At 41.9% G+C, this 19,241-nt stretch overlaps 1 protein-coding gene across 1 annotated transcript in view; it reads left to right on the top strand.

Moving 5' to 3' along the window:
- HCN1 (hyperpolarization activated cyclic nucleotide gated potassium channel 1) overlaps window positions 1-13,696 on the top strand; it is a 310,164-nt gene extending 296,468 nt beyond the window's left edge. Inside the window, exons 7-8 of the mRNA XM_059694808.1 lie at window positions 6,557-6,721; window positions 10,134-13,696. Of these exons, the coding sequence (XP_059550791.1) occupies window positions 6,557-6,721; window positions 10,134-11,008 (1,040 nt within the window). The 3' untranslated portion in view covers window positions 11,009-13,696. The remainder of the gene's footprint in view (window positions 1-6,556; window positions 6,722-10,133) is intronic.
- Window positions 13,697-19,241: the final 5,545 nt, after the last annotated feature.

Raw genomic sequence — 19,241 nt, forward strand, 5'->3', positions numbered from 1 at the left:
ATTCTCAAATTTCCTTCAAGGTACTGGTTACAGTAAAACCATTTGTTGACTTAAATTCATACTGTCACTTAATTTCCATTTCTTCTTGCCACCTTTTCCCAATTTATCTTAAACAAGGAAACCGGGTGTAGTTGTAGGTCTGGCAGCTACAACTTTTCATTTACAAAAAAAGTCTATCCTTGGAATCACCTAAGAACCAGCTAGAAACGCAGTCTTGGGCCCCATTGCAGACTAACTATATCCTACTCTGTTTTCAGCAACAGACCCAGGTGATTCTTATGCATATTAAAGTGTGGGAAATGCTGCACCAAAGAATCCATCTGAATCAGTTGAGCATTAACTTTTACATTAAATAAACCAAGGAAATGTCTACTTAAATCTCCATTTTACTATTTATGCATGTATGTGCATATGTGTGTAAGGAAGAAAAAGAAAAAGCCAGAGAAAAACTGGGGAGACAATATTTTTTGCTGTCATAGACTCCTCTAAGAAGTATCTAATGAATATATTTTCTATTTAGACTATTATTTCTGCTGTACTTTTCTTTTTCATTTTGGGTAAACATATTAAACCACATAGGAAAACAAAGCTATCAGGATATTACTTGAACACACACACACACACACACACACACTTGAGGTATCTAAGAGCTGAATTCATTTGATGAATTTTTAAAAAGCTGGCTGCTTTTAAAGGCATTTATAATTCAAAGTGTTTGATTAACTTTTAAAGAGTTGAATGTTGGTAGACTTAAAATCAAAAGGAAAGCTTGCAGTAGTCTGGTGGATTTTTAGAGTTGGATAGAAGTAGGGAAACCATGCTCTTATTCTTCTTAGCTTTGATATTTTTGTGGGATTTCTGTTCTAGTCGCATAACAGGTCCTCTTTAATCTTCTGTTTATCACATGGCCAACATGGGGCTAGCAATGTTTCCTACCTGCTCAACAGGTATTCTCAGAATTCCTGGGATAGTCCATCAAGTATTTTAACTTGCCAAGGATAAGCCCTATAAATATATAGTAGATAACAGTTTATAGATAGTAGTGTGTAAAGGTGATCGTATGTAGACATTAGGTACTTGAAGAAGTCACAATGGAATTTTAAGACACAGACCTCCTAAGGGAGGGAAAAGGATGAGAGGTTAAAGAGTGGAATGTATAAACCTTAATGGAGACATTTACATATTCAACAATATAAAATAGTCATATCATAAGCTAATTCATAATCTCTAATAGATAAGAGCAATGTGACTTCTGGTGGATAGGGTCAAAACTCCTCAAAACAATATGGCTATTTGGAATGTTGTGCTCAGATGTGAGCACCTCATTTTACGAAGAATATTTCCATCCTGGTATAAGTCAATTCTGCTTTACATTTGTTGATTCATTCATTCCTTATTTCTTGAACCAAGTGGTATGTTATTAAATCTGTGGTAAGTGCTAGAAATTGCATATGTGATTGTTGTACTTTTCATAAAGACCTTATAGTTGAGTGTAGAGAAATACCGTATAAGCAAGTAAGTCCACTAATGCATTGTAAGGGCTGAGATGCAAGAGGATAAAGGTGGAAAGGAGGCACAAAGATCAGTTCTTCCTGGGAAACTTAAGAAAGGGTGTTCATGGGTGTGAAACCATAGTACTTGAAACAAGTCTAAGGAATCGATGTGGTTACTTTATGAACAAATTGTTTGTGAGAGAGTGGAGGGTGTGGGAGATTATAAATACTTCATAAATTTGGAGAGTTAATGATATATGAAGCATTACTTTTTTTCTTAATTCTGGCAGACAGAGCCCAAATCACAAGCATACAGGGAGAAGGGACATAAGAGATAAAGGATGGACACTCATGTTTTAGGAGTGTCCATACTGTGCTGGGCTTATACTGGGCACATTATAAGCACTATTTTAGTTTGTCCTCCTTACAACTTTGCCAATGAATAACTTGTCTGAAGGGTCAATACTCAGAGCCCCAGCTGATCACCCTAATCCTCTGTTTTAAGAAAGATGAAAAGTTACTGCCTTGAAAAACACAGGTTAACTCTCCAAACATAGGTGGAGAATTAAGGTATGTTTGACAAGGCAGTAACTTTAGATGATCTTAATAATCTACACTAATAAAAGAGAAAAATGGTAATTGGCGTACGACGATACCCTTTTCATTGGCTAATCAGGGCTATATGCAAATTAACTGCCAACTATGATTGGCAGTTAACTGCCAACTAAGATTGGCAGTTAACTGCCAACAAGATGGTGGTTAATTTGCATATGTAGGCACAATGCAGGGAGGCGAAAGGGAAAGCAGGAAGAAGCCCCCTGCCACTGACAGTGATCAGAAACCCAGGGGGAGCTAAGAGCTGGGGGGCAGGGCAAAGGCGGCCCTGGGGCCGCCTTTGCCCTGCCCCCCAGCCATGATCAGAGAATCAGGCGCCTTTGCCGCCCTGGCCAGTGATAGCAGGAAGTAGGGGTGGAGCCAGCGATGGGAGCTGGACACGGTCGAAGCTGGCAGTCCCGGGAGCTAGGGGTCCCTTGCCTGGGCCTAAAGCGGAGCCCACGATCGCGGGGCCGCTGCAGCTGCGGGTCCCCGCTGCCCGGGCCGGACGCCTAGGCCAGAGGCTTTAGGCCTGGGCAGGGGCGGAGCCTGCAACCGCGGGGAGCTGGGGGTGCCCTGCCCAGGCCTGACACCTCTGCCGGAGGCCTCAGGCCTGGTCAAGGGGCCGATCCGGTGACTGGTGATCGGAGGGTGATGAGGGTCAACTCCTCTGGCCGAGGCATCAGGCCTGGGCGGGGGGCTGAGCCGGGGATTGGGGGGATATGATGGTCCCCTTGCCCAGGCCTGAAGCCTGGGTCAGAGGCGTCAGGCTTGGGCGGGGGGGAGCAAGCGATCAGAGGGAGATGGGGATCCCCTGCCCAGGCATGATTTCTGGGCCAGAGGCCTCAGGCCTGGGTGGGGGCCAGAGCCAGTGATCGGGGGGAGATGGGGGTCCCCTGTCCAAGCCTGACACCTCTGGCGGAGGCGTCAGGCCTGGGCAAGGGGCCGATCAGGTGATCAGAGGGTGATGGGGGTCTACGCCTCTGGCTGAGGCATCAGGCCTGGGCAAGGGGCAGAGCCAGCAATCGGAGGGGTCTGGGGGTCCCCTGCCTAGGCCTGATGCCTGGGCCAGAGGCATCAGGCCTGGGTTGGGGGAAGAACCAGTGATGGGGGGAAATGAGGGTCCCCTGCCCAGGCCTGACACCTCTGTCAGAGGCGTCAGGCCTGGGCAAGGGGCGGATCCTGCGATTGGAGGGTGATGGGGGTCAACGCCTGAGGGCTCCCAGTATGTGAGAGGGGGCAGGCTGGGCTGAGGGACACTCCCACCACCACCACCCAGTGCACGAATTTCATGCACCGGGCCCCTAGTCTTATATAATAAAAGGGTAATATGCAAATTGACCCTAATAGTAGAACCACTGGGAATGACTGGTCGCGATGACACACACTGACCACCAGGGGGCAGACGCTCAATGCAGGAGCAGCCCCCTGGTGGTCAGTGCGCTCCCACAGGGGGAGCTCCACTCAGCCACAAGCTGGGCTGACTGCTGTGAGCGCAGGGTCAGTGGCAGGAGCCTCTCCCACCTCCTTGGCAGCACTAAGGATGTCCCCAAGGAGCGGGCCTAAGCTGGCAGGTGGACATCCCCTGAGGGGTCCCAGACTGTGAGAGGGTACTGGCTGGACTGAGGGATCCCCCCTCCCCCAGTGCATGAATTTTTGTGCACCAGGCCTCTAGTCTTAAATGACAGGATGAGCAGTAGTAGAGGACACTAATAATTGTACAAATATGACTATGTCTATAGGAACTGAAATGATCACTTATATCTAGAAAAAAGCAAATGTGATTTTATTAGACTATGTATCATGATATATAATTGAGGTACACATAATTATCAATTTATATCTACATTTGAAAATATGTTATATCTAATATCTGTTTCAAAAATATAAAATATTTTAAAATACATCAAATACTACAAAATTTACATCTATTTAATGTTTTATCCTACTTTTAATTCCTTTAGATTTTTATTCAATTCCATTTGACAGTTAAAATGGTTCTCCAGCCAAGCTTGATATGCAAATTGATTTAAGCCAGATGTTACCATCTCCTATGTCATAAGAAATACTATTTTACTAGTTCACTAGTGTAAAGATGGAAAGATTACAGATACAAATATAAAAAGAAAACCAAAAAGTGATATTTCTTCTTGCACATTATTATGAGAGAGTGGATTAGAAACCTAAGTAATTTGTAGAAAATTAGCATTTTGATGTACAAGAGAGTACTTTTATTTCATGACATCAGTTATAAAAGAAAGAAGCAGCTTTTGCCTTGGTTACTACAAGCAGTCACATACAAATTTTCCCACCCATTCTAGAAACTCAGGTTAAACACATTACCTTACAAACTTCTGCTGTAAGTTAATGACTAGCTCTGTGTTACTGCAATGTTAAGCTCTGTTTTAGAGGTCTGGGAAATATTATTGCAAATTCTTAAGGCTATTTGCCCTACCTTATCACATGACTGTTCATGTAAGTGATAATAATCTCAGGAGGAATGACATGTTTATAATCAGGGTTAACTAATGTCAACAAAAATAGCATGGGGCAGTTGGTACATCTGATACCCTAAAGATTAGCCTACAGGAATTCAATTAATAAATTTTGAAAATGAAATTATTGCTTTTATCATTTATTTAGTTAGTAAATAAGGAAATCCAAATTTGCAAAGGTTTAATTACCATATATTGGGAAGCTAAGTTTCAATGAAGAGTTCTCCTTAGAAGTTATTTAAATAGGACCCCCTCAGTGCATATGGAATAAAAATTTTATACTGATCTTATTGGAAATATAGGAACTACATAAGGCATGCCGGTAATGCATTCCACTGGTCCAGTTTTGCTTCATCATAGGACTTCATCATAGGACTTTCTAAGCCAAAGTTTGGGCTCATTTTTGTTTCTTTCTATAATGCTACCATTTGCTTTATGCTTTCCATCACTGGAAAGGGACCAGGCTCAGAGCAATCTGCCTCGGGCCGGCCGCGTGTGTGGGTTTTAACTTTGTACAAGAATGATTTCACAACATGAGTCCAGATGATTTTGAGAACGTGTTTATTGAAGGTGGCAATAGTGAAATAAAGGAGGGGATTATGATAGAAGAAATAACAGGAGAGAGCGGAGGTGGTGCTCTGCTTTGGCTCTCTAGAAACATTATAGGAAAGAGGTGAGCCAGGCTGGGCTGCATGGACTCACTGAGAAGTAAATGTCACAGAGGCAGAAGTGAGCCAAGGTGGGGCTGCTGTTAGCTCAGTGAAAAGTCAGAGAAAAGGGGGCCTTGGAGACAGGTTCAATGGGTTAGCCTAGGATGAGCTGCCACTGCCTGCTGCTCCCTTGGTTGCAAGTCTCACCACAACCCTTAGAGCTTAAGAGAAAAGTAAGTAAAATACACTCAAAAAGGAGACACAAGTGGACTTGCTTCAAGGTGGATGCATATACTGTGTCCTTGGTTTTGAGGGCTTTTATCTGGAGGTCTCAGGGAAGGATCTCAACATTATATTTATCAGCTTTCCCAGGTGTGTCCTTTCAGGATCATGGTGTCTATTAAAATGAATTGACGTTTGCAATGTAGGGGCTCATTAGTCATCGCAGCTGGTCCTGATGTCGGCCATGGCATCACTTCGTCTGGCTTTGCTGCTTCTCTGGGCCTGGATCTGAAAAACAACTGAGGCCTAGATGATAGCTCTCAGGCTGACTGCTTAAGGGAGTGGACAGAGAGGACTTACATGGGGTTCCTGTGAGGCTATCTCTGGCCTCTATTTCTCCTCTAAGGGGGCTCTAAAACCACATGCCTAGCAATATGCCAGGGGAGGAAAGGTCAGGGGAGGGTCCGAACCACATGACCAGAGATATAAAAGCCAGGGGGTCTAGACCTCATGACCAGTAATACACTGGGGGAGGAAAGGTTGCCCTGGAAGCAAAGTTCTTGTTTTCTCAGTTTTGCCATTTGCTAGGCACTCAAGGATTTCCACCGGTGACCTTCTGTACCTGGTGACCAGGCTGTAAATTGCTCAACCAGTTTGTTCAGCTGTCTCTTTCCCCATCCCACGTGCCAAGGAATTTTCCTAGTTCTTACCATTCTGCCTCACGTCCAGAATTCATAAAATAACTTCTACCTCAGCATGGTTTCTTCCTGTTTTCAACTCTATTGTGCATTTATTATTCACTTCCTGCATCGTTTTTTGTTGTTATTTCAAGGGGAATGGAATGGGGACCTGAGGCAAGATAAATATGTCTCAGCGTTCCCTTTGAACCCAAAGCTTCAATTGTTTAAAAAAGGAAGAATATTTTAAGATTGAGTTGGCAAATGGATACTTTTAATTGTCAAAAAAAAAATTAGTTGGTAAAACAGAAGATGCTGCTAATCATTGGGTTCTCACACCATGCGATTCTACCTTTAATTTTGGGAGGCCATAATGGCCTCTAACAGAAAATGACCAAACAAATCTGTCCTCCTTGTTTTTATAGAGATCTGCCTGCTGACCAAGGGGCGCCGCACTGCCAGTGTTCGAGCTGACACATACTGCCGTCTTTATTCACTTTCTGTGGACAACTTCAATGAGGTCCTGGAGGAATATCCGATGATGAGAAGAGCCTTTGAGACGGTTGCCATTGACCGACTAGATCGGATAGGTACTCTCTTTGGTTTTGTCTCCTTCATGCACAGTTCAGTTTTAATCTAGTGGGCTGATAACGTATTTGTAGTCATCAGTCCCAGATGCTAGTTCACAGACTGACTGTTCAATTGCATAGAAGTAGCAATTAGCTGTAGCCCTATTTCTAGAAAGATCCGAGGCTCTAACTTTCTCTTCTCAGTGTTCTAGGTTTACTTATTCATCTCTATTTTTACTAGCTATGCAATCTGATTTCCCCAGTGATGCCAATACAATTTGAATTTTCAGGTAAAAAGCAATGATAAAAATTCTACATAGCATTAAAATAGAATTAAAGTTCCAATGTATGAGTCTACATTACAAACCAAAGTTACCAGAAGGATTTTTTAAGGTTCCACTTTACATTGTATCCTTATATTAAGAAATGAGAACTTGTGTTAAATAACTGTCTCAGTAGAAACTTCTTGAAATATTTGTAATGCAGACTCAAGCAGAAAAAAAGCCTTGCTAGAAATGTCCTACATAGATGCTTTATTTTGCAAATATCAATTTAGTTTAGTCTGCTCTTCTCTCAAATAAAAATGTATAAATCAGCCTTATTAGTTACACTAGTTTAAAGAGTTGAATACTGGCCATAGTCAAGTTACATTAGATGGGCTTGCAGTTAACTTCCCGAGATCTGCTGGGACACTGTGACATCAGAAGTATGCATTCATTTACACACCCAGATCCTCTTCCCCATCCTGCCTTGCTCTGCCCCTTTTTCTCTGCTTAACTCTATTGATCTTCCTCTCTCAGTTTAGACACCCCACCCCCTGATAGACTGGGTACCCAGATATGTTCTCCCATATCCCTGGGAAGTTCCTCCATCATAGCACTGCTTTTAGTGCTGTAACTGCACTAGAGATGCTAAGCTTTGTAACTGCAGAGATCATGTCTAATTCACTATTACATTCACAGCACCCGGTGCACAGCATATTTTATTGGCCAGTGGTAGGGAGGGTTGAAGGAATCAATGAACTCAGAGGAGATGGGGTTGGGATCACTTGAAAGTAAGCAAAGAGGTATTGCAACTGCTTCACTCTTACTAAAAGGTAAGGACTTGTGATTGATGTATGGATATGTGAGCTTTTCTGCTGTATTTCACCTCTTTCCTTCCATCAATGTTAGGATAACAGACTGCATAGGATCTGAAATTAGGTCAGGAGAAAAAAGATAGTATTTGGATATTACCATTAGACTTAACTCATACCTTAGAAACTCACAATGACAACTTAGAGATTTAACAGGGCATAGTGCCCATCAAAGGAGTGAGTACTCCTCAAAGCATCTTTACTTAATTTGAAAATAGCTTCCCTCATTGTGGTGCATGAATGTTCATACAGAACTAGAGACTAATTTCTGAGCATATAAATTCTTTTCCTAAACCAGCTCCACATCTTTAGAGAAAGCATTAAAATTAGGTTATTTCAATAGGAAATATCTCTTTATCTGATACAGCTTCATTCTCCTCTAATTCATTGCAGTTTATGTTTATAAAAAAGGTTTGCATGAAATGGTTCGTAATTAATAGTATAGGCAATGAAATTGTTAGTAAGCATCAAACATTTGCATTTTTAATTCTTATAAAATGCTAACAGAACAATAAAAGTTATAGTATTTTTCCACAAGGTCACAGATATTAGATTATGAAATGTTGACTGTTCACATGATCGCAAAGAAATGCAATCCTTCTCAATTGTCATCATTTCTTATAAATGTATATTGTAATTAGTTAAGGGAATATGCTAAATAAGTATTTACATTTATTCCTAACCTAGGGGTGTTTGTTCTTTGGGGAGGTAGGTGAATTCTGAAAGGAGAGATAGACAGCTATCCATTCTGTCAGTCATTTAAAATGATTGCAACCTGAAACTAATAGGGGGTGTGTGTCAGTTGTACATCAATAAGATCAAAAATAAAATAAAAATGATTGTTTTTCTCAGCATTGAGTAAATTTTAGCATATATTTTCATTCAAAAGTATTTCTTGTTCCTTTAGATGTCACACTTTATTAAGTGATTTGGCAAATTGATTCACTTTTTAGTTACCACGTTCACCTGGGTATGAATGATGTCATTGAAAGTCATTGATTTCCCATCTTTCATCAGCCTACCCCTGGTGCTGGTAGTTATTCTGCCACAGAATGTCTGCTATCTGCAGAGCCCTGGAGAGACAATGGCAGGAAGGAGGGGTGATGGTTATGGTGACTGAGTTCTGGAGTGAGCTGAGAGCCCGCCACAAACAGTGGTTCTCAACCTTGGCTGCACATTAGAATCACCTGGGAATCTTTTTAAAATCCTGATTTCTGGGCCTCATCCTCTGGAAATTCTGTTTCTTTGTTACTAATGTTGTGGCCTCACCCCATAACAAAGAAACAGAATTTCCGGAGGATGAGGCCCAGAAATCAGGATTTTAAAAAGATTCCCAGGTGATTTTAATTGCAGCCAAGGTTGAGAACCACTGCACTATACCCTCACAGCCTGGCAGAGGAGGAGGATTGTGATGTGGTCCTCAATGAGGGCGGCGCAGAAGAATCCTGAGGGGAAATTAGCTGTTACCCTGTCAAAACCTGGGCCCCAGGTCTGCTCACTCTGATTTAAGTGGTCGAGTACAGGTGGAACTCGGTGGGTTTGAAAGCCCAGGGATGAGATTGAGATGCAGGGAGGGTGGAGAGTCACTAGAGTAGGACACTGGTCAAAAACAAAGTCCTTCGCTTCTCCGACTGCCACGTGGGGAGCTCAGTAAAATGCCTCTTCTGGCTGAGCAGTGGGTGAGGCCCAGGGACTGGGTCCAGCATTCACTGCGACAGGTGTGTCCTGGGTAGTTGAGGATGACACACCTATGTCACATCTGCTGTTTTCCCTTCCCAGCCCAGTTACTCAGGAGCCACATTTTCTTGGGCATTGCCCTCACCCTGCCTCTGTCTCAGTGCAGTGGGCGTGAGCACGCCTCCAAGAGTGGGGTAAATAAAATGAACCTGCCCATGGCCTGTCACATAGTGGGCGTGCCTCTGTCCTTTCTCGAAAAAGAAGCGTTCACCTCAAACCTTGATTCCAGGCCCATCCTGGCCCCATTGCCCGTTCTTCCCGGCTCTGCACCGGAGCCCTCACTCTCCATTTCTTCTGTAAGATGGCTTTTGCCAGGTTACAGATTTTTCAACTTGACCTGGATGGGAGGTGGGATTTTCCAGGATGGTGCAGGCAGCGCCAAGGGCAGGCCCCCCCCACCCCCCACCCCCCCGCCCCCGCTCCTGTTTGTGAAGGTGAGTACTGGGCTTCGGAACCGCCCGAGGGCTCACTGACGGACTTGCTTTCAGGAGCCACTGTCCCCGGGAGTTGCCGCCTGTCCTGGGTAGGCATTCTAAGCGCTTATTTTTCTTTCGCTGACAGGCAAGAAAAATTCAATTCTTCTGCAAAAGTTCCAGAAGGATCTTAACACTGGTGTTTTCAACAACCAGGAGAACGAGATCCTGAAGCAGATCGTGAAACACGACCGGGAGATGGTGCAGGCCATCGCTCCGATCAGTTACCCGCAGATGCCGAATGCGAACGCCGCCTCCACGGCCACGCCCACCTCCCGCATGAGGACCCAGTCGCCGCCCGTGTACACCGCCGCCAGCCTGTCCCCTAGCAACCTGCACTCCCCCAGCCCCAGCACGCAGACCCCCCAGCCCTCCGCCATCCTCTCGCCCTGCTCCTACACCACGGCCGTCTGCAGCCCGCCCGTGCAGAGCCCGCTGGCCGCCCGAACTTTCCACTACGCCTCCCCGACGGCGTCGCAGCTGTCCCTGGTGCACCCGCCGCCCCCGGCCCCGCAGCCCCCGCCGCCACCCCCACAGCAGCCCCCGCAGCCACAGACGCCCAGCGGCAGCTCCACGCCCAAGACCGACGTGCACAAGAGCACGCAGGCCCTGCACAACGCCAGCCTGAGCCGGGAGGTCAGGCCCCTCTCGGCCTCGCAGCCCTCGTTGCCCCACGAGGTGTCCACCCCGATTTCCAGACCGCACCCCACGGTGGGCGAGTCCCTGGCCTCCATCCCTCAGCCCGTGCCAGCCGTCCACGGCGGGAGCCTGCAGGCGGGGGGCAGGGGCACTGTCCCCCAGAGGGTGACCCTGTTCCGACAGATGTCGTCCGGAGCCATTCCCCCCACCCGAGGAGTCCCTCCGGCACCCCCTCCGCCGGCGGCCCCCCTTCAGAAAGAGCCTTCCTCAGTCTTAAAAACAGACCCAGAGGTGGAAAAGCCACGATTTTCTTCAAATTTATGATCCCTGCCGATTGTCATACAGACTCGAATGAACCGAGAACATTCTCAGATCTTATTTTATTCTATCTCCTGACACATCCCTATAGCCTATTATGAAGAGATATTTTAGACAGCTCTGGCCTACACGCAAAATGTAAAATATATATATATATATATATAAATATATATACATATACTATTAAATATATATCTAAAATCCAAGAGACATTCAAAGACTTGTTTAGCATTCAGTGTTATATATGTCTTCCTTGCTTTGAATCATTAAAAAAGATTTAAAATGTTGTTGTAAGATTATTTATTTTTAACCTGCTTCTCCTAAATTCCTTTGATATATGTATTTCTCTATTTTAGGAAGAGTTCTTGGATTCGATGCAAACAAAACCCTGATTTTAAAAGGCAGCTCAAGTGAGCTACTGAATGGCACCAATCAACACCTCCTTCATTAGCTGTGTCTCTGCATCTAAATGGTTAATCATTCGTTATGGAGGGTGAAATAGCAAATCCCGTTTTATAGATCCAAATTGTCATTTGGTGCTTTCCATTCTGACCTAGGTTAAAGAACAGTTGTATATGCTTGGCCACAGTAGGAGAGTAGCAGCCAGTGTTAGGAATATCTCAAACCTCAAACATGTTCATTGTTCATTCAGATAGCAAGGGGATATTTCTCTTCCTGTGTTATTGGACTTTTCCCAGACTCAATCAATGTTAGTTGTAAATAATCTTTTCAACCCAAATAAAAAATAGCTATTCTGTGCTGAATGAAGGTCAAAGTCATCACTTAAGAATTTAGTTTTATTGTTTCACTTCAAAATCTAGAGTTTTAAATTTTACAAAACCTAATTGTGACAATTATTCAACTGTAATGCAATGGCTTGAAACCTACAATGTTATTTTAACCTGCAATGTTTTATGCAAAATTGTATGCTCGATTCTACAAATTGCTTGTATTACACCAAGAACCATCACTTTTCTTCCTTCTTGCCATAATCAAGCATTGGAAAATATCCCTGCATGCTTTTTTTGAGGGGGGGTATGGGTTGAAAGCAGTCATTGTAGGGAAAGGCTTACAGCATTTCTCATTTCTGGAAATATATACCAATTTTATTAATTGCCTATCTTAAAATTCCTGTAAGTTTGACTCGGATGGAACTCTATCTTAAGACTAGAAGTGAGGTTTTTACTTTCTTTTAATATGAGTACTATTATTGTTATTTAAATAATGACTTGTAAATCACAGCTTGATTTGGAGTTGCCCGTGTGTTCTGTCGTCACTGTAGTTGGCAGTTGACTGTGGTGTTGATTTAAAGAAATAAATGCTCATAGCAGCATCATGTCTGTTGGGAACACACGCTTCGCTCTATATATATTGTAACTGAGTGGTTAGGAAATCTTAAGGCATATGGTGTTAACATGGGCCTTGGAGAGGAGGTGTGTTGTTTTAAAAGTGCTGAGAAAAGTCTAGACATGGTGACGGAAAGCAGGGTGGAACTGAATGTGAGCATTGTTTGTGTATTTGTCTGTTTCCTTAACTCTTTCAATGATCTGGGAGCATCTTCTCCCTCTGCAGGGAGTCCCGTAGTAATGATTTGTGCCTAATGCATCCCAGGAACGTGGCCGGTGACTGGAACACAATCGGAGAATCCCTAACTACCAACTTCTGTAAATAACCCAACGTGAGAGAATGGCCTAGCGTGGAGGTCTTCAGTATCTTTGACGCTGGTGACACATTGAAGAACTTAACCAAGATCCCACCTTAAATGGGGAGGGCCCCCAGACAGACTTGAAGACAGAAAACAAAACAAAGGAAAAACTCTAAAATGGATCCATGCTGCCTGTCATGCCTTTTGTGGGAAAAACATCTATAATACCAAAATGAGTCATTGTGTTTAATTTCTGAGAGATCGCAGCTCATGCGGATCAACAATGCTAGCCAATGTAATGTTATAGGTACCACGCTGGTAACAGGATGGCGTGTCAGGAATGGTGTAAGAATGGGGTTGTTCAGTCTACCTAGATCCTATGGGAAAACTGCAAGACCATTTACATATCAGTACAAAACTCCTTTATTTTATTAAAAGATGGAGAGTTAATGTCAATTTATTAAGATCCTGTATTGATCCTTTAAATTATTAAAGGTTTACATTTGATAGGACAAAAGGGTTTGGTAGTGAAATATTTTTATACAATAGATACATTTTGGGCTTTTTATTTCCAGGACTATTGGGAAACGTGAGCAGGGTTGAATTTCATGGTCTTTTAGTGCAACCAAAACAATTTTTATTCTCTTTGTAACAGAATGGGCAAAAAGCTAAGGTTTGTATGTTAAACTAACAGTGGTGCAGGGTGAATTATTTACATCTATGTATGACTCTATATACTTAGGTGAAGAAAAAAAATGACTCACATTCCTGTAACATAAAAGCCAATTGCTAGTTGACAAGTGACCTCTTTCCTCTGTACCTAGGTAAGCCCGTGCGTATGGAGTTTTAATCTGTACAGAAAGAAATGTATTATTGAAAAGACTGGTCTGTCTGCTGCTGGGGAAATAGTAGATGAGCTGATTCTTCCAACTGTATGATCAGGGATGCGGTAGAGTATTTCTTTTGTCTTTGCTCAAAGCCATACAAATATAAATATATAAAGGTTATTAATAAATTCAACAAAATAAACTAAAATCATGAATATTTTATTTTATCAACATAACCCAACCTTTTGTTTTATTACTGAGTACAGATTTGACTCTCGCTTTCTATCTTTACATCTTCAGGTTTCCAAGAGGGCTTATACATGATAATCACAAAATTAATTATAGATATTCTGTAAGGGTAGAAAGGAATTGAAACAGAACATAAGCTCTCAGCTAGTTCTCTATTTCACCTCTTCTGTATAGTATACATTGGGTTTTGTCTTTTAAATTCTCTTCTCTTTCATTCCTTAGCATATGGTTGTCCAACTTCAATACACAGATATTTCTCTGGTATTATTGGATATGAAGATTAGAGATAATTAGAAATTAAGCCTGTAATTTATATATACAAACCTATTTTATGGTAGTCTTGAGCCTCAGAAAGGCTTTGCATAGAGATAGAACCTCCCTACACATGTGGATTTGGAATGAGATCTAAAAGCTCAAGATAGAGTTTATTACAGTGAGTGAAGGTGTCCTGAAAACTGTAAGATAAACAGCAGGGCAGGAGTACTCATCAAAGAAATAGCCGGTCCCCAGGCCTTGGTGACCACTCTGCAGGTGAGTGATTCCCTCATGGATGCTTGCTTGTTTGTAAATGGCTATGTTGCCATTTAGGGACTGAAATGAGCATAACCTCTGCAGGACACTGCACAGCACCACCAGGCTGCTACGGTAACCCCCGAAGGTCTTGGGTGATTTAGACAATGGGATGTGTTTTGAATTTTAGACCTGTGATTTCAAAGCCTGGAATTATTTACACTTCCAAGTACCAACATCTCTATTACCTTTCAGACTCACCTGTAAAGTCTCCATGTCTTCCTTTTCAACTTAAGTATTGATAGTTGTTAATTGCACTATGCTGCTTTGTTTCTGTGGACCTCGCTTTCATCATTTATGACATTAAGCTGTTTGAACAAGATTGCTCTCCCTTGGACCTCTATCCTCTAGAACACGTGCCATGAAGCACACACGTGGTCCTTTTGTTCTCGTGCACTCCAGCTAGCAAAGATTCTACACATGCTCTGCCTATTTAAAAGATGACTTATGCCCTTAAATACAAAAGAAATGTGGCCCTTAAAGAAAATTCAGACGCTGTGCATCAATAGCTATTTTGAGTCCTAAAAGAAATGGTAAAACTTGAAGCGAGACCGGCTGCATGCAATGACTCACCAGCTCAGTTCTATAATTTTATTCAATGTGTCCCTTTTCCAGGAAAATAGGAAGGAGCAAGGACGACTTACTGTCGTATTCAGGGTCAAGTGTACCTGCTACCGGCACTTGAAAGCAGTGACTTTCATAAGCAATTTTGATTCTTTTAAAAAATGGCATCTATCTTTCATAAACTGGACATCCATGAAGTCCTCAGGAAGAGAGCCACTGCTTTGAAAAGAGAACTAGAGAAAATACAAATCCCCTTGCCGAAATCCTTAGGAGCAAACCTGCCGGAGGACCCACATCCCTCCCCACCATTTTGGAGTTTTTGACTGAAGGCCACACTCCTTCCTTCTCCGGGAGCAGTTGACATTTCCATTAGCCTCTGTCATTTTGTTCTCCATCATTTCATTTAGAGCTCTAGGGTTGGAAAAGCATGAGCTTCTCTAGCTAGGGAAGAATTAATGACATATTCACAAATTTGTTGCAGGAAAAAGAAACCTATATTATAAAAAGCCTGTGGCCCTAACCCCGTGACGCCGTAACTACCAAACAAGGCCCGGCGGGGTCTAGTGGCAGAAGGGCGGGTCTGGGGTCCTGCTCCCACAGCGGCACTGGGCGTGCGGGTGGGCGGGGCTGTGCGATTTTGCACGCTGGGCTTCTAGTTTTTATTCTAATTGTTTAGAAGAGAGCATTCATGATTTTTGTAATGCTTTTCAAAGCAATAGGACTACATTCTCAGTCCTATTAAAAAGATGCAATTCTGAGTTTCTCAAAGTAGGATATTCTGGTATCTGACATGATAAGTATTTCATTTGAGAAATATCAAATAGTATTTAATAATTAATAGGTTTGAATACATTTTATAGGATACAGTCTCCACAGATCTTCATACCAAGAATCAGATACATATGGAATATATTGGCTTGTAAACAAACACAAAGATTCAAGTGATCATTCTCCTCACAGAAATTGTCTTACAATGCGAAACACACATCCCAAAGACACTTGCATGAATCAAAATCTGTTTGATCACCCAACTCAGAGCAGCCTATAGGACCTGTAGCAAGTTGAACTGAATATTCTCAACTGTGGTTTATCTCTACCTTGTAAGAGTAAATCCTATTTGAGAGTTAACCAAAACTCATTGGAAGCTCTATTTTCTTAATACAATAAATAATCTAGTCCGGCATCACTGTTTGCAGTCACAAACCAAATGTGGGTATTTTTATGTGTGGCCCATTATTGTAGACATGTTCTGAGAGCCTTTAGATGTAGACAGCTTCCCAAAAACTCAAACTCTAAACATTCTAAAGATCTGCAATATTTACCTATAAAGATCTAATAACTACCTGGCCAGTGTCGCTCAGTGATTAAATATCCACGCATGAACCAGGAGGTCAGGGTACCATTTCTGGTCAGGGCACATGCCCAGCTTACAGGCTCGATCGCTGTGTGGGGCATGTAGGAGGCAGCCGATCAATGATTCTCTCTCATCATCTATCTCTCTCACTCTCCCTTCCTCTCTGAAATCAATAAAAACATATTTTTAAAAACTTAAAGAAAAAATCCAATAACTTTATAGCTTTATATCTAACTGTTTTTTACACTCTCAGGAGAACAATGATCAGATGCATTGAGTTGGGCTTCCTTTGCAGAGTTCTTTTCAAAGGGATGATTATTTACCACACATTCTGTATTTCTATGAAGAAATGATACTGATAGCCAATCTGAAGTAACCCCTGCCCTTATCCCAGCACAACATATTTCTCAAAGTGCATGTTTCCATGATGGCAAAAAATAGTAAGGTTTGGTGCAAGAAAAATTGTGACATTTCTAAAGGTGTTTTATCCCCTCAAATTATGAAATATTTGACAGGCTGAGGCTATATAAGGAAACCTTGAAAAGTGGCTGTAGTTATTTATTTTACATGAAAACCAGCAAAATTAGGGCAATTAGCCAGCATCCCAAGAAAGTCACTTCACATTTCAGTTCTTAATGATCTAGTCTCATCTTTTGTACATAAACACAATTCCACACTTCTACCTCCGCACCTGACCAGGAATTGTTTCAGCATCCACAGGGCTACAGCCTGGTCCTCACAGGGAAGCCACCTTTGCTGACAATGTACATTGAAAAACAATTCAAGAGCAGTGCATGTAGAGAGGGAAGGTGACATTGGAGGAGATCAAACACATATCTGAGAGGGCTTTCAATATTCACTTTGGTGGTGGAGATGCCACAGTATTAATTCTAAAGAACAAAGGGGAATCTGACATTGAAACGTTTATGAAGATTTACTTCTGGAAAATAATGGGTATAGAATTTAGTTTATTGTGGAGGGGCTGATGTTTGTCATGACTTTGTACCCCCTTCTCCTTACTTTCCTTCTGGTATATTTTCAGATTCCTCAGTCTCTTTAAAGGTGTTTCTCATGGACATTTTTTTTTACCAATGTACTTAATAATCTCTTTGCTATGACAAATCCTATTGAGTAAACCTGTGCTTTTGTTTATAATGGAGCTAAAAATGTGTGCCTTAAGCAAATATCTGCATTTCCAAGGAAGCCATAAAATCTCCCTTAATTGCAATTTACAAAGTGAGTTGGAATTAGTTTACAATGTCTGTGGGAATGGGAAGATAAAGGGAGAAGCCTTAGGTTATAAAAACTCAGTTTCAACAGATTAGAAATATAGGCAATCTTGGGAAAGAGGGAAGGTTTCGAAAAACACCCAGAGACATTTTTAGACCTTCATTTTTAGAGCTAATCTTAATTTTCTGACCTGGGAGATATCAACAATAGCACCAATATTAAAGCTGGGCCCTTTGCTTCAAAAAGAATGTGACCAATTTGGAGAGGGGAGGGTGTGGATTGTATTAAGATTGTGAAGAGACCAGAAAATGTGGCCTATTCAGAAATAAGGAACAAGTCAAGGCAGCTTTTCAAACTAGAGAGAAGCAAACCTTCTAACAAAGGATGGCTCAGCAGGAGGGGAATCTGGTGCTCAGGACAGGAGTGGGGCGGGCCTCTGCTACTCCAGAGCACCCTCAGCACGGAACATCATCAATGTTTTTCAGAACTTAGACAGCGGAACCCAACTGATACCAAGTACACTCGTACTAGCAAAGCTATATGTCTGCCTGTGTACTTACAGTAGCAGAATTCTTTATGTAAAGAGCTCCAACCAGCAGCTAACAATCCCTTCAGACTGTGGGAAATAAGAATTTTTTAAAATCTGATATCATTGTGTACTAGTATTTATACATTATTATTTTTATTTTACTATAAATACCTTTTGTTAGATCTCATTCATATTACACAAAAGACATTGTAGGTATTCATTTATATTTAAAAATGTTATGCTATCAGGCCCTGGCTGGGTAGTTCTGTTGGTCAGGGCACATACAAGAAGCAACCAAAGAATTCATAAATAAATGGAACAAGAAATTATTGTTTCTCTCTCTCCCTCTCCCTTCTTCTTCTTCTTCTTCTTCTTCTTCTTCTTCTTCTTCTTCTTCTTCTTCTTCTTCTTCTTCTTCTTCTTCTTCTTCTTCTTCTCTCTCTCTCTCTCTCTCTCTCTCTCTCTCTCTCTCTCTCTCTCTCTCTCTCTCTTCCAAAATTGTTCCTCATGTTGTGACCCAACCCTCGCTCTCTCTCTCTCTCTCTCTCTCAAATCAATAAATAAAAACTTAAGGAAAATGTTATCTTATCAATGACTATCATTTCAGGAGAGTAAACGGGGCTAGTATAAGATATTAGGTATAAAAAGATGGCATTAAAATGGTAAAGAACCATTGTCCTAAGTGCTGATGTGAACAGGGATCTGTGCTGCGCTGGGTCCTAGTCTTACTGCCGAGCAGACATTCTCATTTGTATATTATACTAGTAGTGCTTTTTATAACAGAAAGCAAGCATGTGGAGTTGGAGAGAAAAAAGTGCATAGGAAGAGGCAGCAGCAAGGGATACTTATCAAATTAATTAAAAAATAGTTCAGCTTTATAAAATTTGAAATGCAGCATATGATAATTAAAAATAACCTAAGAGTAAAATGAAGGTGGGCCATAGTTTGCAATAATTAATTAATTAATTGGCCTTGCAGAATGTCCTGTCGTAACTGATTCATTGAGCAGCCAGAGAGTCAGACGATGGTAATGTCTAAGATGCTTATTGACCCTTTCACCCATAATATTTCCCCAATGTGGCCTGGAATTTATGCTGTTTATTCACTTTGTGTCCATTTTATTTTGTTATAAATGTTACCTTAGAGGTTCAAGGCATTATTAGTCCAATATATAATTTAGATGACCCATTAACTCATGCAATTCATTCCTCAAGCACCTATGGTGTATAAATAAATGTTCTAGATGATGTAGATGTGGCTGTGAACAAGAT

This window comes from Myotis daubentonii, chromosome 4 (genome assembly GCF_963259705.1).
Source record: "Myotis daubentonii chromosome 4, mMyoDau2.1, whole genome shotgun sequence".
NCBI classification, from domain to species: Eukaryota; Metazoa; Chordata; class Mammalia; order Chiroptera; family Vespertilionidae; genus Myotis; species Myotis daubentonii.